The sequence below is a fragment of the Gouania willdenowi genome, chromosome 14 (assembly GCF_900634775.1).
Source record: "Gouania willdenowi chromosome 14, fGouWil2.1, whole genome shotgun sequence".
In the NCBI taxonomy this organism is placed as follows: Eukaryota; Metazoa; Chordata; class Actinopteri; order Blenniiformes; family Gobiesocidae; genus Gouania; species Gouania willdenowi.
Window position 1 is genome coordinate 13648041 of NC_041057.1, and position 26167 is coordinate 13674207.

Consider the following 26167-nt stretch of genomic DNA (forward strand, 5'->3'; position numbering starts at 1 on the left):
ACTTATCAGTTTTCTTACAAAGCTCCGACAGAAGTCAGCATCAATGCATAATTCAAATGCAAGAGTTTTTGCACCTGCTCAGTCCTTGTTTTACCTCAGAAACCAAAACCGATGCCACTTCCTTCCTGCTACACTGCACAGGGAGCAGCTCCTCTTCTCTTCAACATGTCCATTAACATAACTCAGCTTTTAATTATACTTACACTTTAGACTTTCTACTGCATTTAAAATCTCTAACAGTAGAGATGTTTCCCCCGTCATTCCCCATGTTCACCTGGGGGAGGTAATTAACTAGCAAAGCAAACAACAGCATGTTTGACACATGAGCGTAATTGAAAAGAATTAGAGTTTGGATCCAAAGACATCTCACACGTTTTACACTTCAACCTGCCATTCATCTCAGCTGTGAACGGGAGGGATTTATGAGCACAATGTCGTAGGGTAGGCTGCAAGCTGCAGATTTTCTTCTTTTTTTTTTTGCCAAATGCCAAGTTGTAAATTATGAACTGTAAAACATTACAAATTAGCAATGTGATGATGAATCTCATGAAATAACAGATAATTAAAACTCTGTTTAGGCAATGAGACAGTGTCTCCACATCTTGTTTGTGTTTAAATTGGTGCAAAAATGTGTTAGAATTTCCAAAATTGTTAGGTCTTAGACTGCCTTGTGTGTCAAGATAAATAAAGTTATCTCACTTATGCTGAATTAATAGTAATAATCAAACAGGACATACTGTAGCTTATCCATCAAAATGCATACAAACAAATAGTATTTGTAATTCTCTTGCAAAAACACCAACCAGATGTGATCTTGAGAAGAAAAAGACATTTTTTTTTTTTTTACCACAGCAGCTGTGTGAAAAGCAAAGCAATATATACACATCTCCTAAAATACAGGTATGTTCACCTATTAGACTTAAAGAGAGTCAATCCAGAAAACAGAAAAGTCAACTATAAGACTTTTGTGCGCAAAACTTGTTTAGTAGGAATGAGAGACGCTTTAGAAGCTGCATATGCGATTAAATAGCGAGGAAGTGCACGATTTATGTAACCAACTGCTTTTATGAGGTTAAAGGCATCCAATGGTTTGGATAGTCCATCCACCATAATGTTGCTGGTCTTCTTAAGAACAACATCATAACATCAAAGGAACAGGACAACACTGTAACTAAGCGCCAAAATGTCAGGTTGAAATGCTCTCTCACATAGACTATGGGAGCAGAAATATGTGTAATTCTGACATGACGACAGCATGGCGTGTGAATGCTGATTGGCTGAAAATGGCAAAGCCTACATTTAAAGGGATATTACTTGCTTGAAGGCTACTTATTATGTGTTTCTATTAGTTATTCCTGTTGTATTATGTTTGTATTGAACTATATTTCGGTTAATATTTCTTTTCTTGTATTCTGCTGACCCCGAGAAACAAAATGTAGTTTTTATGGAAAAATGAAAATGACAATCAAAAACCATGAATGTAATATAAAGGACTCCAAAGACATTTATTAAAGTGCATTCATATGATGGGTTGTGTATTCTTTAAAGCATTGAATGATCTGAAACACTAAAATGAAAAAATGGAATTCGATAAGTCATGGTCATGGGATTACAAATGTGGCATTGAAGCTTAATGCCACAAGCCAAAAGGAAATCCCCACAGCACAGTGTAGACTGTGTGTTCGTGTTTCTGCACGAATATACTGTGGTATCCTGTGTGTGTGTGTGCGTGTGCGTGCGCGTGTGTACAATGTAATTTGTGATATTGTAACAAGAGTCAATTTACCAAAAAAGGAAGATCAGCAGAAAAGTCTGAAGCTTTGCTTTTGTCACCAGAGACCAAAGCTCTCCTCCATCATCACATCACAGTGCACGCAATGAATGTGAGGCAGCTTCTCCTTCTCAACAGAGGAAGTAACACCTTTCACTTTGTTCTAAACTTATGCTCTTAGCCATTAACCACAGGACCAGTTTGTACCTTCTCTGCAAGTGTTTACTGTGTCTCACGATGACTTCCTGTTTTCTACAACGGCAGAATTTTCAATCTCTACTTCTAGGGTCTAAACAGCTGGGCATAAATGGAAGCTTTTTTTTTCCCCACCAAGTGCAACCATGCTAACCACTTCTAAGTGCATCGAAAAGATGAGAGTGCTCATTTTTAGCAAAGAGCTACGCTCTCATTACAAGGCTAGTTTTGCCACACCTTCGCTTCACCCGAAGCTCAGCATAGTCTCCTAAATTCTTTGGTATTCTAGCCTTAAGTCACGGGACTGTTTAGGTTGAATAGATGTAGTGGCAGAACCAAGAGTTACCAGTAAGCGTGGGAAAATATATTGATCTCTGATGTGCATTGTTGGTTTTTTTGGGGTGGAATTCGACTTTTATTGCTCTAGTTATTACTATTTCTATATTGTTATCATTATTACTGCTATTGTTTCTGGAATTGTATGGTTCAAATTTCATTTTTGGATAAAGAAATTAAAATCGCACTATAGGGGTTACTATTGAATTAGTCACTATTGATACGGCAATTAAGTATCGTGATAAAATTGAATTGGGATAAAAGCATTAGTTTACCAGCGCTACTCAGCCAACACTTGTCGCTTCTCCCCTGCAGTGATGAGGGCCTCTTATGCTAAAAAATATCGTACAATAAGGTTGGGTTTCATCCTTGAAATTTATTCAAAAAGGTGCTGAACTTTATTTAAAATGAAGAGTTTATGAAGATCAAACTTTTGATAAACATCAGGGACAATAAATAACTGTGTATCATTTTATTAAGAGGGTATATGACATGTACTATTTACGTAAAACCTGCAAGACATCTCACTTTGCACTTGATTATCATTAGTAGTTAAAATATCATTAGTCGTGACCTTTAAGTTATTCAAGTATTTTTTTTTCTCATTCTCAACATGCTCTAAAACAGTGGTTCTGAACCATTTCAGCCAGCAACCCCCAAAAATAAAGGTGCCAGAGACCGAGGACCCCCACTGTACCTGAAGGTGCCATCTATAGGAGGGAATAAAGGGGAGCGCTTTTTAGGGCCCATCCCTAATGATGGCCCATTGTTATATGAATCTGTGAGAACCACATTTGTTTATTCATCTGAATAATATCCACTGCTATCTAGACAGTATTATTATTTACGCCATAGTATATAGTCATTTTAAATATGTAAATCCTTGTTTTAATAAGAAATTAAATGAGTTAAAAGTGACCAGAAATGGTGGAAAAGATGGTGAAATAGGATTTTAAAAACTGCAGAAATTGGTTAAAAGTTGCAAGTTGTGCATGGGTAATGGAATTTAAAAAGTCGAGAACAGTTTAAACTGGCAAATAATGGGCATTACAAATCATGAATGTGGATAAATTGGCAAAAAATAAACATAAAATGTGACAATAATGGGTCAATATATGCAACATTAAGTTGGAAACATTGTGGAAAGGGTTTATAGGTGCCAAAAATGTATTGAAAGTGGGAAAAATGTGAAGAAAGGTGGTGGAAATAGGTTCAAATAATGGCAAGTTTGGTGTAGTGTCTCGTGGCCCCAAATGAGGTCCTGACCTCAAGGTTGAGAACCCCCGCTCTAAAATACCTGTGTGCAGAGGCAATGAGAACCCATGTCTGCATGTGTTTCTTCTGCGGACTCAATGATATTTAAGCTTTCGCTTACCACACGTGGGATCTTTTTGATTTTCTGGCTCAAAGGGAAGATTTCTTAAAGATATCAAAGTATTTGCTCAACACGTTGAAAATGAGACAGATTGCAGTAAATTGTAACCACCCTGGAACATGAGAGCGCCCTCATGAAAGGGGACGTGACCACGAGCTCTTCTGCTGAGGGTTGGGGTCAGAGCAGAGAAGCTTTAGTACAAATCACAGAGAGCGACTGCTGACTGGAGCGTTTAGCAGACTGTGGTTAACCTGACAGATCAAATGATCAGATGCTCTTCTGATGATTCATATATCAATGGGTTTTTTTTTTGCTTTTCATATTCTTTTTAAAACGTAACCCAATTTTTTTTTTTTTTTTTCAAGATGAAGCTTGACGATCGAGAGAAGTGTGTTTTTCCTCTTAAAGGTGGTTTAAATGTTATTTTGTGAAGGTCTTTCTTACTGCTTTTAAATGTTGTTATGGTATTTTTAAAATTTAGAGGTAACGGCATGTTCCTTCTTTTTGGAATGATTTCGATCATTCCAAAAAGAAGTTTATTATTATGGGGACTCTCAAAAAAAAATATATATATATATATATATAAAAAGGAGTCCTTGCAAAACAGACATTCAAGGAAAAACACTTTACGTGAAGTTTTATACATAAGGCTGACATTATGCTGTCATTATCTGTCATTAGCATAAATAAGGTTTCACAAAGGCTGTCATTAAGCTGCCATTCAAAGTCGTTCATCATAATAATGACAGCATAACGTCAGCCTTTATGTATAAAACTTAGAGATGCACCGAAATGAAAAGTTGTGGCCAATGCCGAGTAAATCATAAACGCTTGGCCGAATACCGAATAGAAAGTTTTTCACTATTTTTTTTAATATTGCATAAATAGCCTAGAATACATTTTTAGACATGTTTTTTAAGAGAGTAAATGTTTATTGAATATTCTGACAGTTTTTAGATATTCCAAGAGCCTTTGCTTTTCAAAAAAGCACAAAGTTTTTCATTTATATTAGGCCTTCAAATAAAACAAACATGCATTCAGAAAATAAAGGAAAGTGCATTAAAGGGGATGTATGATGAAAAAAATCACTTTATAATGGTTTTGCTACAGTGATATACATCCCTTTAGCCTCATTCAGGGGGACAAAGTTGAAAAAGTTTCCTCCCTCCCTTGTTATTCCACATTTTGTAAAAAGTCAGCTTTAAACGGGCGAGTTGGATTTTGCCCATGTTGGCAGGTGACGTCACCTAACACGCCTCCTAGAATGTGAGCTCCTCCCTCTCCAACTATCTTACAGCTAAAACAACACTACAGTTGAATTTAGAATAAATATTATACTTTATTGCCAAATATGTAAATATAAACTGCACAACTTTTTCTGCTGCCGATGGTGTTGGGAGTCACTGCTTCGAGCCACGGACCCATTGTTTACACACATTAGCTGTTAGCACTCCGTGCTAATGCTACACCAGATGTTTACGGATTCGTGGCTCACAGAGCCAACAACGAACTCGGCTGTGGAATTGGACAACTTCCAACTTTTATGCGGTGACGGAGAGCGGTAAGCGAAAAGTAGAGAGTCTGGCTGTGTTTGAGTGCGGAAAGTAGGAGCTGCAGCACTGCGCACACACTTTTCCGACTCAAAATCACTGCACGTTGTTTGATTACATCACACGCTACTATTCGGCCTTGCTTTTAACTCACTCCACCAAAGGAATGAGTTAAATTGCTTTTTTGCAATATTCAGCCAAATATATTTGGTTACCAAATATTCAGTGCAACCCTAATAAAACTTCAAGTAAAGTGTTAACAAAAAAGTAATAATGCCACAATCAGAAGGGGAAAAACAAGACAATAACAAGCAATGTATTGTTTCATATTTTAAACATCTCTACTCATGCATCAATGTGTCTTTTATACCCTTTTTATTACAAATCGCATGAAGAAACTCATGCATTTCCTCAAAGAGAGGTCTCAGGTACTGTGAGGTTCAAAGGTTGAACCACTACTACTGAAGTGGCTGGATTTAGAACTTTAAACTGAAAACGTAGGAAGTAAAATGCACATTTTATTATAAAATGTAGGGAGCAACCTAGTATTACTTAGGGTTAGTACCAGGGTTGAGGTCAATTATAATTGTAATCGTGTAATTGATAATTAATTACTATGATCTACAAAAATCTGTTGCTGTTGTAATCATAAGTGAACTGTAATTGAGTTCAGATAATCGACTTTGTAATTGTAATTAGCATTAAGATTCTATAAAAACTGTCAATTAAATGCAAACCTGTGGAACCATGTTACAGTTCTATGGCTTAAACATACAGAGTTAACAATTATCAAAACGTGCTTCAAATCAACTTTTCCCACTACCTCTCACTTCTCTGTAGGATCATTTTACCATTTAAAATAAATTTAAATCTAGGGGTATACTGACAGAAAAAACTTATATTTCCTTTGATTAGGAAGCCTTACAAGGTGCCCAAAAGATAAAAATTGGATGATAGATATTTTTTTTTTTTTGTATTTTACAGCTGATTTAAGACATGGAACAAAACTGACCTGTTTTCATAAGAGATGCAAACAAAAATCTAACATAAGAGGAAGATCATGTTTTATGGGCTTATTCATTAAAGGCTCAGTAATTGTAATTAACTTTCATGGGAAAATTTTCATTTTGATTGGAAAAATTGGTCATCGCAGTTGTAATTGAACATAGATAATTGAAGATGTAATTGTAATTGAACCCTGGTTAGTACAGCAGGAGCAGCACAGTGATTTAATGTGTGATTTGTAGCTTAAACATAAGCTTTAAACATCAGCGTAGACCTCTGACCACTGGGTGTGGAGTTTGCATATTCTCCATATGGTTGTATATTTATGGAATCAGAACAGTATCATAATGAATGAACTCTTGCAGGGTTTTTCACAAATGCACACGATCTGTTTCACAAATGCACACGATCTGTTTCACAAATGCACACACTGGTTCACAAATACATATTTGTTTCACAGTTGTATTTCAGATTCACAAATGCACACGATCTGTTTCACAAATATTATTTTGAGGCACACTTGTAATAGAAATCCCCAGATAATGTAAATTGCTGAATGCGCATTTACAAACCGCTTCTGTGCTGTGAAACTTCTGTGTATTTGTGAGAGAAATCTCTGCGGTGAATTTTGAGACTGCCGTGACGTCGCGGGTCAACAAACGTCACCATTGGCTGATAATACTGATTGACAGATTCATCAGCCAATCAAGATGTGCTTGCTTTCAGCCAATCATATGGCTTCTTACATTTTCTCCACACTTTTAAACCAATTGTAGAGCTACTGATATGTGATCGTGTGCATTTGTGAATCTGGAATACAACTGTGAAACAAAGCATGTGCATTTGTGAAAAACCCTGCAAGAGTTCATTCATTATGATACTGTTCTGATTCCATATATATTGCTTTAGTTTCCTTGCACACTATAACAACTAGGGTGTCCCGATCCGATATTGATATCAGTCCGATAACAGCCAGAAAACTAATATCGGATTTTATCGGACTGCATCTAAAATCTCCAAAATATATTATATTTATTCAATTGTAGAATACTGTAGATATTATGTTGAAGGTTAAAATGTATGTAACCATGTGGTTAATAATAAATGGGTCAGTTTTTCCTCATACCTACTGTTACTGACATCACTTGATCAAGCCTTTTCTAACATTCCACAAAATAAGTAATAAAAGTATGTATGATTCGTGCTGATATCATATCGAATCGGTATCGGCCAATCCTCAAGGCTGCACTATCGGTATCGTATCGGAAGTGAAAACATGTACAGTATGTTAGGTTCATTGGAGTCGCTAATCAATGTCAGGATGACAGGATTAAACCATAGTGAATGAATTAGTGGTAAACATGTGTTGAACAGATAGGGTGGAGGAAGGAGAAATAAACATCCACTAAAAGGACCATGTTGTAGCCACATGGATGAAAGTCAAACTCACAGTGCTGACAGGAGCTCAAATGTGTAACACACACCCACAGCAGCAGTTCTGACACATGAGCTCCAGAAACCACATGCATAAACTGAAACGTGCTGAATTGGCTTTTTTTTTTTTTTCTTTTTCCCAAACATCTCGTACAAAAGTTGAAAACCAGTCCAAGCCTCCACATGTCTTTGTTCTAAGCTGAACCACAGATACAAAGTGTGACAGGGACCAACCTCTGATGGTTTCTTGTGCTGGTGCCGAACCCATGTGCTGCTGGTGCCTGTGTTCTTGGATGATCTGGACCATGATGTCACTTGACCTGCAGGAGGAAGAAAAATTAGAAATGAGTTATTTTTGGATTGCATTTTTTAATCTAAAATTCCACATTAGTCTGGAATAGGGGTGTGCGATGTCAGGAATCTGACAATTCGACATAAGATATCCCGATACTAAACGATATTGTAAAGGTGAAATTTGTAATTATTGGTTTTGTGATATATTGAGATGTTTATAAGTACAAAACGGTATGAAACATGTTTTTTTTTTTTTTTTTTTGAACACTTTATTTAAAGATTTTTCAGTTTTATACAAACAAACATTTAAAGAATCAGGGCTTGTTCAAACTTATTTTACAGAGATTTACACCACAATGCCAACCAGCGGCACATGAGCCCTAAGCTTGCGAAAAGATACCCATAAAAATAGATTACACACACACAAAAACAAAAAAAAAAACAAAAAACGAAACACGTTTTTTTTTTAAACTTGCAACAACAAGTAAATGGTAACTAATTGCAATTCAAGTACCAATATAAAAAAACAAATGGTATGTTTATCAAACAATCAAAAAACATTTTCTACAACAGATTCTGATTCTGTTAAGTACTTAAGTAACCACATACATCTATTAAAGTACCCAGTACACACCTAGTGAACGGGCCTTTACGTGCCATGCATATGTTAACGCAATTAAATCATTTTTTTTCTTTAAAGAACATGAATTTAAAAAAAAAATCAATCAATCAATTTGGACATTTTTTGGATCGATGCGATAATCGCGCTGTGAAATATCGCAATACATCGTCAAATCTTAGTCTGGGGAAGTGTGTGTGCAAGATTAAAAATGCATACATCCTTTTAAATGTTAAATGTTACCCATCGTGGATCAATTAATAAGGAAATGGTTGAATGGATTTTTCATCACGTTCGCCACCATTTACCGTAGTTATTCAGGTTTCTCTCTACACTTCAGAAATAATAACCTTACAGAAGTCTTAACAAAGACTTTGTTTAAGGTTTAGTTTTGTTGAATTTGGACTGATGGAGAAGATTTACTGTCGACATGGAAACACTCAGAGAAAAACAGCCTGACCATAGCCTCAGACATCTAATTCAAGTAGACTGATAATGATCTATTCAAGAGGTTTAATAAGTCATGCCATTTTAAATAGCTTGTAAAGCATTTGGTCCAATGTGGTCCTTCACGACCTCATTAAAATGTCAACATAATTGCGATTAACCTGAAGCCAATATCCCAGCACCTGTGTGTGTGTTTTCCGTACTAAGGGTTGCCATTAGAAACTGCATTTAATTGACAAATTAATTACAACACGGAGATATAATAGTGACGAAGAGGCGGCACGCAAACTGACTCTCAGTCTGATTTGTACATAGAGTACATACACTCGCTCAGTTGATAAACGAGTCAAACCTACATAAATCATCCCACTCATCTATTTATTTACCATTTAGGCTGTACGGGTGTGGAGATTCATTCTTTAATCGATGCTGCGCGACACGGCCAGGGGCCACTCAGCATCAAATCAGTGGCCGCCCATAAGTAATTACAGCCTGCTGTCACCACAGGAAATAGATTCCACCCTTCACCAGGCAACGCTCTGTTTTACTGAGTGTCAGTGAACACCTCACCAAATTTATGTCCATCATCATTCAAAGGAAACTAAATCCCAAAATGTTGACAAAAAGATTAACGGTAAAACAAAAACCCATCAAAATTATTAGAATTATTATTATTATTATTATTATTATTATTATTATTATTATGCTGTTTATGGTTTGTTTTGTTGTTTTTTTTCCACACCATCCACCATGTCAAATTCCTTGTATTGTTACTTGGCAATAAAACTGATTCTGATTATATCTTAATTAATAAAAATAATAATGATAATTAATTTTATTTATTAGTTAAACTTCGAGCAGGGACAAGAAAACAAAAAAACAAGGATAATGGAACAAAAACCTCTGTATACAAGGAAACTCCAACAGAGAAAAACAATCAGATATGTTCAAAATGATAGATAAGACCCATGTATACACTTATAATTGTAATAATATGTCTGCTCAAAAATTCATTTGTACATTTACTTTATTTTAATACATTTGAAATAACCTTATTTTTATGTTTTACACATATTTTTCACATATGTATAGAAAAAATAGATAAAACAATAGATTTTTTTTTATTCTTTTTTCGGATTTCTTGCTATATCTTCATTTAATCCTCAATGCATCAGGTTTAGATTATTTACTTCAAAATTAAATGTGCTGTATATGTGAAAAAGAGAAAAAATGAATGAAACTCAGGGAAGGAAAGGAATGAAAGGGAAGGGAACTCTGACACTGATTATTATCTTTATTAATAATAATAATAATAATTCATTTGCACTTCTCCTTTATTTTGATACATTTGAATCTTGTGGAAAATAACCTTATTTTAACGTTTTACTTTGTAACACAAAACTATATCAAACTATATATATTTTTTCGGATTTCTTGCCTTATCTTAATTTAATCCTCAATGCATCGGGTTGAGATTATTTACTTAAAAATTAGACGTGCTGTATATATAAAAAAAGAAAAACAAACAAACTCAAACCTTGATAGTACCACAGATTGTCCTTAAATTTTAAATAGAATCAGAATTACGGTATGCCATTAAGACAATGAAGCCTGGAAATCAAACCAAGATCCCTTTGTTCCTCTGTGATCATGATAATACCCACAGCTCATGGGAATGTTTTTGCAGCAACCCATGGATAAGTCGGTCTAGAAAACAAGAAAAGATTGGATAATGAGAAAATTCATGCACTTTTGTCAACGAGCACTAAAACAGTGTTGAACCTTCATTCTGTCTCATGATAGGTTGGTATCGTGGAGAGGCGAAGGTGAATGTTTAGTTTATCCGTATGTATTCAGGTTACATCCTATAGTCAAAGTATCTACAGAACCTCCACCATCACAGATCACAGCTCCATCACCGTGGCCAGATAAACCAACAGACCACAGCACAGTTGGAGGTTAGCATCAAAACTTAGTGATAATTAAAAGCTGCAGGTTGGTGCACAGCAGCCTGAATTACCAAGGGCATCCTTCAATTAGAAACTTGATCATTTCTGGTGAACACATGCAGCTGGAGCCCCCCGCTGCATGGCCACAAGAAGCAGTGTGTGTTGGAGGTGTGGTCAGCTCTGCTAAACCTGCTGTAATTACCTTCTACATGATCTGCCACCACATCAGAGGCCTGTCAAAGCTCTCACCAGTGGTGCAAACACCTGGATTCAGACTGAAAGCCTTACCGCTAAGAAATCCACTTCTGTTTCTTACATTTTATTTATTTTTTTAAATGGTAAAACTTGAAAACCAAAAGTGTAGAAAATTGTTTTCTTTGTTCGATATGAAGTTTAGGATTTGGTAACATTCTCATAACTTATAACTTACATGTTTTTGGATGGTGTGGGAAGCCACCAGTACAGGGACGGTGCTAGGGGGTGCTATAGCCCCGTCAGGAATTTGTGTAGCCCCAGTTAAGCTCCTTGATCATTTCATTTAATATCTTAAAACATTTTATCATTAATTTATTGAGTTCAAAAACAAAAAAAAAATCCAGAGTAGCCGTTCTGTTCCAATCAAATCACTGCTCGTACCCCATTTAATGGGGCCCGTTGATTAACATATACTACAGTGTGTGTGTATGACAGGGGATGCATCGATGTGCAATCGATAATTAAGAAAAAAGAGTTTCCGTAGAAAATGAAGAATAAGAGCCCGTCTCCAAGGGAGCCTCTACAAACTTTTACCCATTTCTGTCACCTCCGCTTCACGTGAGCGTAGCTTTTCCTGCATGCGGTGCGTTAAAACATACCTGAAAAACCGAAAGGCAAACCCTCGACTCAGCAATCTTGCCTGCCTGTCCAAACACGCAGAAACAACAACAACAACACACATCGTTCTCCTATAAAACAACTATGGTGAGTTAGTTCTTCCCTGACGTTTTGCATTTTAGATTTACTGTCTGATTACTAGAAGGCAAAAGAGTGGCTGTCAGGTGTTGAATAGGTCACGTTGCCTTGTGGTCACTTTTGTTATGCTTAACTAATTTGTTAAATATTCTTGGACCAAATTCAGTTAAAACTACATGTATATCTAACATTCTGTGTTGCACAACTTCTTTTATTGAAGAAAAAATTAGAAACGCCTTAAAAAAAAAAAAAAAATTTTTTAATTATCAGTACCCCCACATATTAATCCTGCACCCCTTAGCAACGGGAGAGAAAAATTCCTGGTGCCGTGCCTGCAACAGTACATTGAGAAAACACATGCACCCGGGGGCTTGAACCCAGGACCTTCTTCTAAGACGTAGATGTGTTATGGACCAAAACTCATATCTAGATATTTTTTTCTCAAAATGACAATATACGATATAAACATTGATATTTTTAACTCAATAAAGTCTGACCAGAAAGACAATTCTGGGTCAATTTTGTTGATGAAAAATGCCACACAGGCTCATTTATTAACACAAAAAGCTGCACAATGTGTTACACTTTAGTCTTTTTCCTCCTCTAAGGGACAGCACGTGTGAGTGAGTTCTGTATTGTGGCTTGTTTAGGGGAAGGTCTGGGTTAGGATGCAGTGATCATTTAACTGTGTTTTTCATGCTATTTTGAGAAGTAGAGAATACAAGGAGCTCCTAACACCAGTATTTTAATAAAAAATAAGCTATAAAATACAAATATATCGATATAGGCGATATTACAATTTTCTATATCGTGAAAATTGAAAACTCAATCTATCTTGAATCTCAATATATTGCCCAGGCCTACTAACAACTACAACAAGGAAGCCTAGCAGTCAACGTTTGGGACTTACTGAAGTAGGGAGCTCCTCCTATTTTCAGATCGCAGCATTAATACAGCATGAGAAACACCTTTTGAAGTAAGTCATTGTGATGAAGTCAAAAAACATACAAAAACTAACTTGGTCAGATCAAATCCCGTCATTTTTCATCGCAGTCATTTTTCACATGATGGACTTAAATATGTTCATTTCAGATCAGGCTCTTCAAAATACAATATTTTATTAATTCGCCTAAAAGCTCCAAAACAAATCTATGTCAGCATCTTTCAACAACAGAGTATGTTACACTCAATGGTGATGGGGCATCTAACTACACCCCATTGGCCTCCATCAACAGCACAACCACTGATTGCTATTATCATGGTCGCTGTTGGTTGGTTTCATACATCAGTGAAGTGAAAGCATTACCACAACTAACAGTCTATCTGAAAACACAAGTAAGCAAGCAAGCTGCAATAGAGACATTTGTAGTCTATCTGGCCTCCAGTTTGTAGCTATAAAACCAATATTTAGTAACTTGTGTATTTCATCAGGGGTTAAAGAGTTCCAACCAAACGTGACGTCTCAGCGCTCTTTTCACTGTAAGCCAATCTAATTTCCAGTCTTTTCTGTTACTTTTAAGGCAATAAGAATGGCCTGAAAACCCCATTCTTGCTGTAAAATGCCAGGAATTAGTCACACTGAGCTGACAAAAGCCAGAAAGAATGACATTTAAAATGGCATTAAAACGGCTGGCTGACTAAATGCTCATATTTTGAAGGCAGCGATTAGCTGCTCCAGCCAAGTTTGCTCGTGTGACATAGTATGTCAAAGCCTGTTTATTACCAGCTGAGTTTCCAGCTGCAGCTGCCAGCGATGGTAATGTGCTACACTGGCCACATGTTCCAAACAGTCTTCGCCGATGGTTCTGAATCTGTGTCAGGACTCAGGGCAGATAACACATCTGCCAGTGGATCCAAGTTTGCATCCATTGTCTGATTTATATTGATCCCCCAGCCAGTGAATTACCCACAAAGCACGGAAGCCCCGACATACTAAGTAAAAGGCACACCGCGAATGTGAGATGTGGGTTTTATTGACTGTGCAGCTGCAGTATTTGCGTCTCAGGCACTAAACATCCCGAGGCTGTTGCTCTGGCAGCACAGCGAGTGACACATGGATGCAAAATATGCAACAAAATGCAAATCAGTCAGGTAGAGCACAAGATTGCATAAAAACAACTCCAAGTTGGTACTTAGTAGTCACGCCTTTGGCTGCAAACGGGTAGTGTTGTCAAATGAGGCTTGAAGTGCCATCTTCAAGTCTCGAGGTCACCATTTTTGACACAAGTTTTAATTCAATGTAACTTTATGAGTAAAATCAATCAAATACCAGATAGGATATGTCCCAAACAATGCGCAATAATTGTTAATTTGACAACCCAGTTTTCACTTCTGTTTTTTTATTCTGGAAATCCATGGGCCATGTTGGAGGAAGAGCTCTATAGGTGGGACTATCAGCGTACAAGAAGGGCAATATACAGTGCATTTTACATACCCACAGTCTCAGTCTGCAATATCAGATAACAGCTCCCCGGAACCATCTGAAACTGGCAATTAACCATGATGCACCATCATGTATATCCACTGACTGAGCCTGGATCGGTGAAACACTGTACAAGTGGTCTCTTGCTTATCCGAAAATTGGTTCTAGTGGCAAAATCCTCAACAGAGAAGCCTGGAGATAGGTAAACGGTCCTCTGTACACCACATTTTCCCAGCCTACCCATCAGACGGGGATTTGATGCTGGGCTTGTCACTGTATTTATATGAATGTGTATATGAAGGATATATAATGTTGTATTTGGTGATAAAAGATTAAGATATAAGATGTAAATGTATATGATATGTAATATTATATATGTATCTAGGAGGTAAGATATTGTATTCAGTAATATATACGAGTATCAAATCAAATCAACTTTATTCATCCATTAGGAACTTTGTTTACAGAGAAAGCGCTAATGCAGAAACAATAAAACACAGCACATATCTATTCACACATTAAAATTCTGACATTCATGAGTTCCCTAATAAATAGATTAAAAAACAATAATAGATTAAAATGTATGTATAAATTAGGGACAAAATGGTGAGGCTTTAAGCTGCACTGCTTTTGTTTTTCTTATTTTTAATTGCTTTTTTAAGGTTTTTTTGTATGTTTTGGGGTTTTTTGTACGTACAATTTTGTTGGACCAAAGGAAGAATAGCTACAACTCTGCTGCAGGTAATGAGGATCTTAATAAACTAAACTAAACTCATCTTTGCAGACCAATACTGAGGAAATGTTTAAATCTAGTGAGTCATCTGGTCTGATGTGGAGTCATGGGTGAAGGAGGCAGAATCTCAGCTGTTGATGAGAGGGTTAATAATCACCAGTTAAGTGATGCTACACTTGCATCCTCACTTGAAAGCACTTGAGAGTTTTCATTAAATTGCAGAAATGTTGTGCGAGAATAAACAGATTAATGACAAACACGTTGTGGAAGCACTACTTACAGTAGTGTGTGCAGTTTCATTTAGCATTGAGGCTTTAAAAAAAACAATAACCAAAGTGTTTGGTTTGAAATACAATGGCACATTGAAAGAAATGGATTCTGTAGTCTAATAAAGAACTAATCTAATGTTTTAAATGAACTTTAGGGCGCAAATAAATGGATGTTAGAATGTCTAAATCCTGGAAGTGATTGCATTATATTTGTTTGTATTATTTCTGTTGCAGCTTTATTTTGGAAAGTAAGTTTTAATGAGGGAAGGAGAGAAAGATGTGTGATAGGAAGACAGTCTCTGTGCAGCAGCACTGATATAAATATTTTTTTTTTTAAAAAAACCACTGTGGGATACGGCAGCAGTGCTGGAAATTCCTTTTCTTCTCACACACACACACACACACACACACACAAACAAACGCATGAATTTTTCTCTCTCCAACTTACTGTCAGTGGTGTCAGAGTCGTTGCTGCTGGTGGAGTATTTTCTCCTCTTCTTTTCGCTCTCCATCTGTCAGCGGGGGGGGGGGGGGGGGGGGGGTGGCAGGCACGCAGGCAGGCAGAGGGGAGGGCGGGGGGGGAGGAGAGAGGCAGAAAAGAGAGAAAAATGACGAGTGAGAAGATGTTCACCATGAAAACACAAGTGTTAATGTAATAATGCGCTGAATGCACCAATCTGTCAGAGCCTGCTGTGGGCAAGCTGCCAGAATAAACCGACTTCATCACCGCTACACACTAATGCTCCGGACTCATTGGGAACTTCACAATGATACAATAGATTGGTTTGCTCGGGTTGTGCAGCAGGAATCCTTGCACGAGTCAACTGATAATTAAAACGTGTATTATCCGCTTTGTATGAACGCATTTTCCCTGCGACTGCTTCCATTCGAAAAGTGCTTCTCTTCTCATTTGACTCATCGCGTGGCAAAATCCAAGCTGTTCTCAGCCAGATAAGATCTAGGAGTCTTTCTAAAGCGTGTAGCAGCTGTGTGCATTAGAGATAAAGAAGCCTAAAAAGCCTCCCCTCTCATGAGGCCATCCCGTTACAATGCCATCGTAATTCATTAGATAATTTGTCACTCTAACTCAGAGAGAGTCGGAGTGAAAAATGGAGCGACAAGCAACGTTCTGCAATTCAGCCGTAGTAACACATGAGGAATGGATTTCAGTGAAATGTGCATCCTGTGAGCAGCACATGCTGAAATATTACAAAACGTGATTTATGATCTCCTCAAAGCGTTAAATCACTGAGCGATGTGATGCAATGATTGTGTCGGGATCACATTTAAATTACATTTACTCCTTTATACGGAGGCATGTTGTATTATGCTGTGATACACAGTCCTCACAGTTTGTGAAAGTACAATACAAAACATAGACAAGCACTTTAAGATGTAAGAATTAATCAGTGGATGTTAGGGATGTAACGATTCACTCAACTCCCGATACGATTCGATTCACGATACTGGGTTCACGATACGATTCTCTCACGATTTATTTTACAAAATGGGACTGTAGACAATTTTTTTTTTGGGGAAAGAAACTAGAAAATACTGTATTATTTTCCTTTTATATTTCATTGTCAAAAGAATCCCTTGATGAACTATTCAAAACAATGTAATTTAACTAAAAATAAATCTTGAATGAAATAAATAAAGGAATAATAGAAATGAAAATTAAGCCTATTAATTTAAATTCTGGTTCTATAATAAACAATGCAAAACTGCATAATAGTTCTTTTTCTTTTAAAAGTGCAACTGAAAATGTATTTTGTGCCTTAACAATTGGACTTTAAAAAAAAAAAAAAAACCGTGATTGCACTGATTTACGTCCTATTTGTTTGGACCAGCAGAGGGCGCTGGTAACACAGTGGTCGGTTGGCATGCAGCTATTCTAGTAGTGAAGAAGAGAAGCTATGCTAGCAGACAGAGCTAATAGAAAAACGTGACTTTTACAGATATTCAAGTAATATTACAGATATTCTTTCGGTGCTAAAGGGGTAATGAATCATTTATTAACATATTTAAGAGTAGAAGGCGGCCAGAAAGAAAGTATTAGCAGACTCCGCCCGCCGCCTACACCAGCCCTCTGCTGGTTAAAAAAAAGTACTGCGGTTCAAATTTCAAAAAAATCGATATCAACCGTGATACCTATGAATCGATTTTTAACTGCCTTACGATTAATCGTTACATCCCTAGTGGATGTTAGTACAGATGCAGCTGGACACAAATCAGTATTTTCTAAACCTTACGCTAATGAAATAATGAATAAGGAAAAGTACCAGGATGTTGCCTTACTGGGGCTACCTACTGCCATAAAGTGAATGAAGCAACATTTAAAATACTCATCATCATTTAAAATACTCATCATTTTTGGCAAACTTTCTACTAACTGTAATTAGATGCCACTTACTGCATCATTAATTTAGTTCAATTCCATTTGATCTTATTTTAACTCTTTTTCTTAACTTGTCCTTTCCTAGTTTATCAGATCTTATTTATTATATCTTATTAGTGCAGTGTCCATAGAAAGTATGTCTTGCTATAGAAAAGCAGGAGGTTTAGCTGTATCATTGCAGTCCAAACAAATCCAACATTGCACACCTTTGAACCAAGCAGCAGCCATGTTGAAAGTCTCAGGTCAATCTGAAATATTTATACACACACAGACACCTTTTATAGATAGATATTATACTAACTTTTTCTATCTTATCCTATTTTGTCTCATTTTATCCAACCTTGATAGATTATCATTATCTGCTCGTAGCTTATCTTATCCTCACATATCTTATCTCCTCCAAGCTTATCCTATCATACACAAGCTTGTCTTATCTTATCCAAGGTGATTTAATCTTATCATAACATATCCCATCTTGTCTTAACTTTTTGTATCTCATCATATTTTGTCTCATTTTATCCAACCTTAATATATTATCTTAGTTTATCTGCTTGTAGCATATTTTAGCCTAGCGTTACTCATCTCATCCAAGCTCATCCTATCTTATACTAGCTTGTCTTATCTTATCTGACCTTAATATATCTTATCTAAACTTATCCTACAGTATCGTATCCTACCTTGTGCTATTTTATCCAAGCCTATTATATATTATCCTAACTTATCTAATCTAAATCTATCTTTTTTTATTATATTTTGTCCTATCTTATATAAGCTTATTTTCTCTTGTCATAGCTTTTATCCAAGCTTATCCTATCATACAATAGCTTGTCTTATTCAAGATTAAAATGTCTTATCCTTATCAATCTTATCAAATTTTGTCTAATCTTAACCCAACCTTATTATATCTTATCCTAGTTGAACTGTAAGCTCATATTTTTCTTCCCTGTCTTGTATTTATCCAAGCGTACCTGATCTTATCAGAGCATATTATATCTTATCCTAGCTTGTCTTATCTTTTTCGATCTTATTATATTTCCTTATCTTGTCCTAGAATATTCTGTATTATCTTATGTTCTTCTTATCCTCTGTCATCCTATCTTTTCTTATCTTATCTATTGGCCAGACTTGCATTCATTGTGAAGAGAAATATTACTCTGACTGAATGTTCTGACCACCTGCTGTGCAGCTACTCTGAGAATATTTGGAGTGAATTTCTTTGCTCGCTACGGCAGAGCAGGTTGTGCCTTTCGCCCTAAAATGTCACAATAGCTCACAAAAAGGTACGACATTCACAAAATTATATTTCAGTACCTGTTTTTCATTGAGCAATAAAAGATGCTTGAAATGCTTTTGTTTCAGCGATGCTTTAAAACACTCAGGAATGAGGGTTTTTTTTTTTTTTTTTTGTCTATATCTTTTGACAAGAAATCAATATTAAGTGATGGAAACAGGGCACAAAAGATCAAAGCGGAGAGAAAATTACAGCCTAAAGAAACATTTAATCTCTGCTCCTGCTGGCTTGAGGGTCAAAGAGAGAAATATGGAGCGGCAGATAGGGGATAAAAGGAGATCATGGGTCAAGAGAGTCTGAGAGGAAAAGAAATGGAGCAAAAAAAAAAAAAAAAGAGAGAGAGAGAGAGACAGGAGCAGAGAGTCAAAAGGAGGTTTTGGTGAAGTGCCAGAGTGAGACAGGAAGCTGAAAGGAAAAGCTTTACAGCCGTCAGTGAAGGGAGCAGAGATTTATGTGGCACTAAAACTGGACTATTCCCTCCTTTATGGGGCTCTTCCTGTACCCCGGGTTCCCCGCCTGCCTTGCACACGCTTACCCACATTGACATTTATGCTGATGGGGGAAAAAAAGAAATAGAAATGGCTTTTTTTTTTTTCTTTCATTTTGTTGCCTTTTTGACCGGTTCCTTCCCACAGTCCTGCCATTTCGCTCGCACTGCCCTTCGTTTACATTTTGCTTGGGTTAAAATAACAGGGACACAGTGAGCGTGCAGACCAAGGTTAAGTACATCATTGACTTCCTCAGCGTCTGCTGCTTTGCTTTCCAAGTCTTTCTTACAAGCTCCATCTCATCTCCCTGCCTAAGAGGACAGTAGTTAAGTACATCTTTCAGTCTCCACCTGTAAATTCACACCATGGGATCCATTTGAGTTCAGCTATTAAACTTCCAGACAAGTCGCTAAAACAACAATTTATTGCCAATGATGCAAGTTTTATTTACAATGTGGTGAAGTCAGTTAACACTGTTGCATTGGAAAGTAGAAAATGTTTGTTGCTTTAAATAAAGGCCTGTTGTTTGAGAAATCTGCTATTGATTGCTTTCATTGCATTTGTTTTCCTGCCAAGTAGAAAAGCACAATTATAGGGCCTCCAGTTTTTTTTGTCTTAAATGTTCTCAAACTCAATTTTATTGGTTTATCCCAAATTTTTTGTAATCACTGACATCTGAAGTATCCCAAAATCCTGTTAAAATGCTTAGTAGGGAATATTGAAGTTAGATCTTCTCAATAATTTGACCTTTCTCTGCTTCAGAAAAGCAGGACAAAACGGTCCCTGAAAATCTTGCGAGATCTAGCGAAATCGAGTTGTCTCGTGTTTAATTTTTCTTTAATCTCTTCTAAAAACTTGCTACACGTGTCATTTAACCACGTGTTTAATGGTGGGGAAATGGTAAAAACGAGTGATATTCTTCCAAAACATGTCGGTGAAGAACGGCAGGGCTGCAAGGTTTATCGATATCGAATCGCAATCGAGTTTCATACTTCTGCAACAACGTAACGTCAAGAGGCTGAGCTTTTTTTTCTTCTGTCTCTAGCGTCCACATAATACCAAATATTTTTGAAAGTACATTAATGTCTTTTGTTCTAATGTGGGGCAATTTGAGCAAGAATATGTTCTTGGACAGTCTCCAAGTAACAAGACTTCCTTCACTCATCATTTTAGCAGTTTACGCATTTAAATGTATCAAATTTAAAAATCGCAAATTGAATCGCAATCGCAATATTGGTCCGAAAAATCTCAATTAGGGTTTTAGTCAAAATGGTGCAGCCCTACAGAACGGTGTATTCGATCCTTTATAGCTCTTTCCCATTTCCGGAAGTTAATTCTGTGGTTTTTGTCTGAAGTCATAGGCTTTAAATCACGAATAAACTCAATTGTTAAACCTAAACTAAAACATCTAAGGTATCCCTATTACAGCCTCTGTGTCTAATCCTGGTCTATTACAGGGAGGAGCATGAAATCTACATCTTGTAACACTTTAGTGGAAGGTTTAAAGCTAAATCTATAACTTTATACTTCTATAAAGAAGTATTAAGTAAAGTCTATGCAAGATCCATAATGTTTTATTTCCCTGTAATCAAGCATGGAATAGCAGTACTAAAGGGCTAAATGCATTAAGCGCCCTGTGCAGCTGCAGTGTGTGTATAATATACATATTTTCAGAGGCAATGCAATGATGTTGATAATGTCAAACAAAGTGGGAGAGCAGTGATGATGCAGACCCCAGGCCTCAAAGTCCATCGTTCCTATTTTTGATGATTACATATTATTCTTTTATCTGTTCCTGATGCCTTTTTATTTCCTTCCACCTCATTCTTTCTACATCCATTGAAGGAAAAAAGTCCGATATCGATCCAGTGACACAGTTCAAAGAGCAGATTGAGCAATTCAGCTTTTTCTAGACAAATGAAGGGAAAGTTTCGTCTCAACCAGACCAGGGAGTCGAAATATAAGATACACCAGGCTTATATCTGTCTGTTGAATATATTAGGGAACATCTTTAAATGTCTGCTCTCTGCTCTATCACAATATGTTGGATGGTTAGAAAGGGAAGAAAATTCCCCAGAAAGTCGCAAAACCTGAAGAAAAATGCTCCACATTTCTTCAGTCACTGCCATTGCATTTGATTTTTAAAAAAAAGGACTAAAATGAATATCAAAATAAACAAAAATCTTCGAGGCACTTTCTTCCTCCAAGTTGAGCTTAGTTTAGGTAAATTACAAAGTGACAAAAACTACGATGAAAAAGCAGAGCGTGATATAGTCTCTTAATTCTGCTGTATTTATGTCACACAAAGCAACATATTGGGCCACTTGCTGATCGAGAGGAATGCTTTTTGTATTTTTAAAAATAAACCTACAAAAATAATTTTTCATCACATATTAAGTGCTGAATGATAAGGTAAAATCAGATTTCAAATTTCTGCGTATTCTCGTTACCTATGCTTCTTTCCTGATGTTTCCAAATGAGCATCTAATGGGTCGATGTCATACCTCTGTCGAAACTGCATATTGTAAATATTCCTATGTAAAACTATTTACTTGAAGGACGCTGGAGTAAAAATGTGGCATAAAAAGTTGCAGAAAGCTAAACAAAATCCCCCAAAAAATTACTTTTTGAGTCTTGAAAAGCCACTTTTTGCTTGTAGGTGTAAAATGGCAAAAAAACAATAATTGTGTTCTTATCTACAAGCTAAAAGCTAGACACCCAAAACCACAAGTTCTCAAAATATGTGCCAATCTGCACTAAATCAGGAAAATTGAGCCTTACAGCAACTTTCTGAAACAATGGTAGAAAACTATTCTAGTCATAAATTGATTGTGAGAAAAACAAAAAACCCAGGAAACCACATAAGACTGCTTTCAAACACACAACCTAAGCCCAGAGGCAGCATCCCTAACAACACTGTGTGCGTGTGCTGTACTTTAGCTTGTTGTATTATGGTCTGACATCATGGAAAACATTGAACGTACATCTGTTATTTATTACACAATGAAGGATGATTCATAATCTCTATTATATCAACATGTCACCCTCTTCAACGCCAACAATCTAAATGGAAAACAAACTAAGGCTACAGGATGAAATGGCACGACAGGAATGTGCACCAAATACATCCAGTTTGATTTATCACGCCGGCTTTCGTGAAGTAGCTCTCATTTAAATTGTGTCAGCCACGACTTGTGAGCGCGGCTGTGTGTGCGCCAGAAACATTCACAGCAAGGTTGACTAATGCATGCTGGGAGAGCCTGGCCACCTGGGGGCTAATTAATTGGTTGACGATGACACTGCAGAGCACAGTGTGTGCGTCTGACTGTGCGGGTAAAAGGGGACCATTGGTATCTAAAAGGTATATGGGTACCCCAAAACTGCAGGTGGGTGAAATCCCGTGTGCGGTTCTAATGCACCCCCACACACACAGGGTTTGATTAGGTGGGTAAACCTTTAGTGTGAACACAAACTGTTTCAAAGTGTAGTGAGAAGAGCTTTTCCTGCTCTAACACTGACTGCTTTGTATATGGACTGTTTCAGGAAGGTGTTCACACTCACAGCCAGTTTATAGTAGCCTGCTCACGCTGGGGAGCTTCTCTTCCTTTTGATTTCCCTATTTTAAGCGAACAACAACAATAACCGCCTTCTGCGCTAATAAAGTCGTACTGCGAGGCCAATAAATGCTATTGAGTCCTAAAAGATTTACAGCATCCCAAGCAGATCAGAGCTTCGCGAAAACATTGTAGCATGCAAAGAAAACACCTTCAACACGAATGCTTGTTGGTAATTTGACACCAGCATCAATATCTATTAGCACTAGCAGTACGAGTGTGACGATATCTCGCAATATTTTTGCACGATTGATCAATTTTTTTTATTTTTTTTCGTCAAATTCTTTTCTGCTTTTTCACTTAAATGTGCAGGTACGTCTTCACAGAAATGTTGTCACTGTTTGTTGAAGGAACCAATATATTGTTTACTGGAATACTGCACTAAAATGGTGTCACTGGTAGGAAAGACCCTATTTTTTGTTTACAGAAAGCACTATTAGAGATACTTATTTGTTTACATTGGTATGTTGACACTTATTTACAGAAATGTTGCACTAAAATGGTGTCACTGTTCATAGGACACTTATTCAATGTATTGTCTTTCAGAGATATGAAATAAAAACTGTATTTTTTCACTTAATGTTTTTTTTTTTTCTTGTTATGTCATAGATTATCGTAGATTGATTTCTGACCAATATATCAATCATATTGTGAGAAAATCGTTATTGTGAGCTTTGTATCGTATCGTGAGGTACCCAGAGGTTCCCACCCCTAACCAGTAGTAGATTATAATGGAAGGGAACTCAACACATCAATGTTCAGCAGAACTGGAAGATAATTGAATAGTTCGCACACTTTTTTCACAATGATTTTTCAAAACTTTTTAAAAAATATTTTCGGCACCCATTTTGCAATACTTTTTAAATAACGATGCATCAGCTATTGAATGTAACATTAAACAACAACTCGGGGTGTGGAAAAAAATAAAAAAATAAAAAACGCTATTTTTTTGGGTGTCGATTTTAATACTTTTTATATCGTTTAAAAAAAAAAAATATATATATATATATATATATATATATATATATGTTTTTTGCACTTTATTTTCCTCACTTTTCAGGTCAGTGTGTTCAGTAACAAAAAGCACATATGCAATATGTATGCACAAGCATTTTATTTTCATATGATCTGTTCAGATCAGAGTTCAAACTGACACTATAGGAAACATTTTTACTTATTTTTGCGCATTTTCAGTTGCTCAGGGTACTTTATCCTTAATGTTCTCACTTACAGCGGTTACAATGCTTTCAATGTGTTGCAATGGTTACCTGTTGCACTTTATTTTATGATGCATTTTCTTTTTTTCAGTGAAAATGTGCAAAAACACTAATAATAAATAATAAATAGGATGTTTTGAAGCAAATAGTTTTAACTCAATTTGTCCTGAATGATCAATATCTTCTGATCAACATATATAACAATTTGATTTTTCATCTCAACGTTTAATTTTGATATTAACTGGGTAGAATATCCAAATATATTGTGATAATATCGCATCGTGATACGTATCGTGATACGTAGCGTATTGCTGCATCCTTGCCAATACTCACCCCAAACAACAACTAATTAAGTGCTAACATGTTTAATTATAGGATTTTACTTTATACAAAACGATGTATAACACAAGGTGTTAGGGTTAAGGGACTTGCTCAACATCTTTGGGGTTTAATATATTTTAAATATGAAATCAAATAGAAAATATTTCCAAAACAGTTAAATGATTCCATGACTTTTCAAGACTGGAAAATTGTTTTTTCAAACTCCATAAGTTTTCCAGGAATTTCAGAACCGTGGGGGACCCTGTAAACACAATTCTTGTGGATAAATGTCAACATAAATAATAATAATAATTAAAAATGAAAATAAACAATCAGATCAGAATCTGGGCGACAGACTAATCCGCGTCAATACAACTTATGTTTATCTTTGAACTGGAGTTTAAGGCATAGTTTTAAATTACATATTTATTTTAAGATACATTTTTGTTAAATTGTGGGGTTTTATTTATGATTTTGTTTCCTGAAAAGGGTTTTAAACTATGCTTTCAGAAATATAGACATATATATATATTTATTTATTTTTTTAATTATGTGGAAAACACAAAATTTGGGAAAAAAGTTTAATGGAATTTGGAAAAAATGTAATGGATTTTATAGGGCCTTATAAAACTCAATGCAATGCTCGAAACTTTCCATAAATGTCAATGGTGTGTTTAAAGTGGAAATAAAAACACACTTTTGAGCCGCAATTTCAACCTTTTGCGTAAATGATCTTCAATTTATTCATCAATGAGACCAAATAACATATAAATGGTTGGCTGAATATCGAATGCGGTTGTTATGTTTCTCACTATTTTTTTAAATAGTGCATAAATAGCATAGAATACATTTTTAGACATGTTTTTTTTAAAGAAAGTAAATGTTTATTGAATAGTATGACATGTTTACGGATTGGTGGCTCACAGCGCTAACAACGGACTCGGTTGTGGAACTGGACAGTTTACGTGGTGACGGACGACGGAGAGCAGTAGGGAGAGAGTCTTGCTGTGCTTGTGTTTGAAAAGGAGGAGCTATTGCTCCTGCTGCTGTGCTCCTGCAGCAACGCGCACACTCTTTTCCGACTCAAAATCACTGCACGTTGTTTGATTGCGTCATTGCGTCACACGCTACTATTCGGTCTTGAATTTAACTCACAAAACCGAAGACCAAATGTCGCTTTTTTGCAATATTCGGCCGAATATATTCAGTGGCCGAATAATCGGTGCATCGATAGATTTGTCTGGTTTGTCTCCAGCAGCTTTAACCAAAAAAATGAGCACATTCTACGCAGGCGTAGAATTGACAGCTTTTAACAAAAGTGAACCTCATTATTCCACATTTGGATGACATGATAACAGAACAGGTGAGACAGTAAAACATTTACCAGAGAATGATAGATGAATGAGAGACAGAAGGACAATTGCAGGAACAGAGAAGATAAAAGCACTGAGTTTTCCTAATGAGTTTGTACAGCACACTCAATGACAG

The 26167-nt window shown here is 36.3% G+C and overlaps 1 protein-coding gene across 2 annotated transcripts in view; it reads right to left on the minus strand.

Moving 5' to 3' along the window:
- Positions 1-26167, minus strand: part of jade2 (jade family PHD finger 2) — a 157500-nt gene that overhangs the window by 118050 nt on the left and 13283 nt on the right. For both annotated transcript variants that reach the window (XM_028466125.1, XM_028466124.1), the window contains exons 2-3: positions 15799-15862; positions 7901-7986 (exon numbers count right to left, since the gene is read on the minus strand). In XM_028466125.1, coding sequence (XP_028321926.1) covers positions 7901-7986; positions 15799-15862 — 150 coding nt within the window. The remainder of the gene's footprint in view (positions 1-7900; positions 7987-15798; positions 15863-26167) is intronic.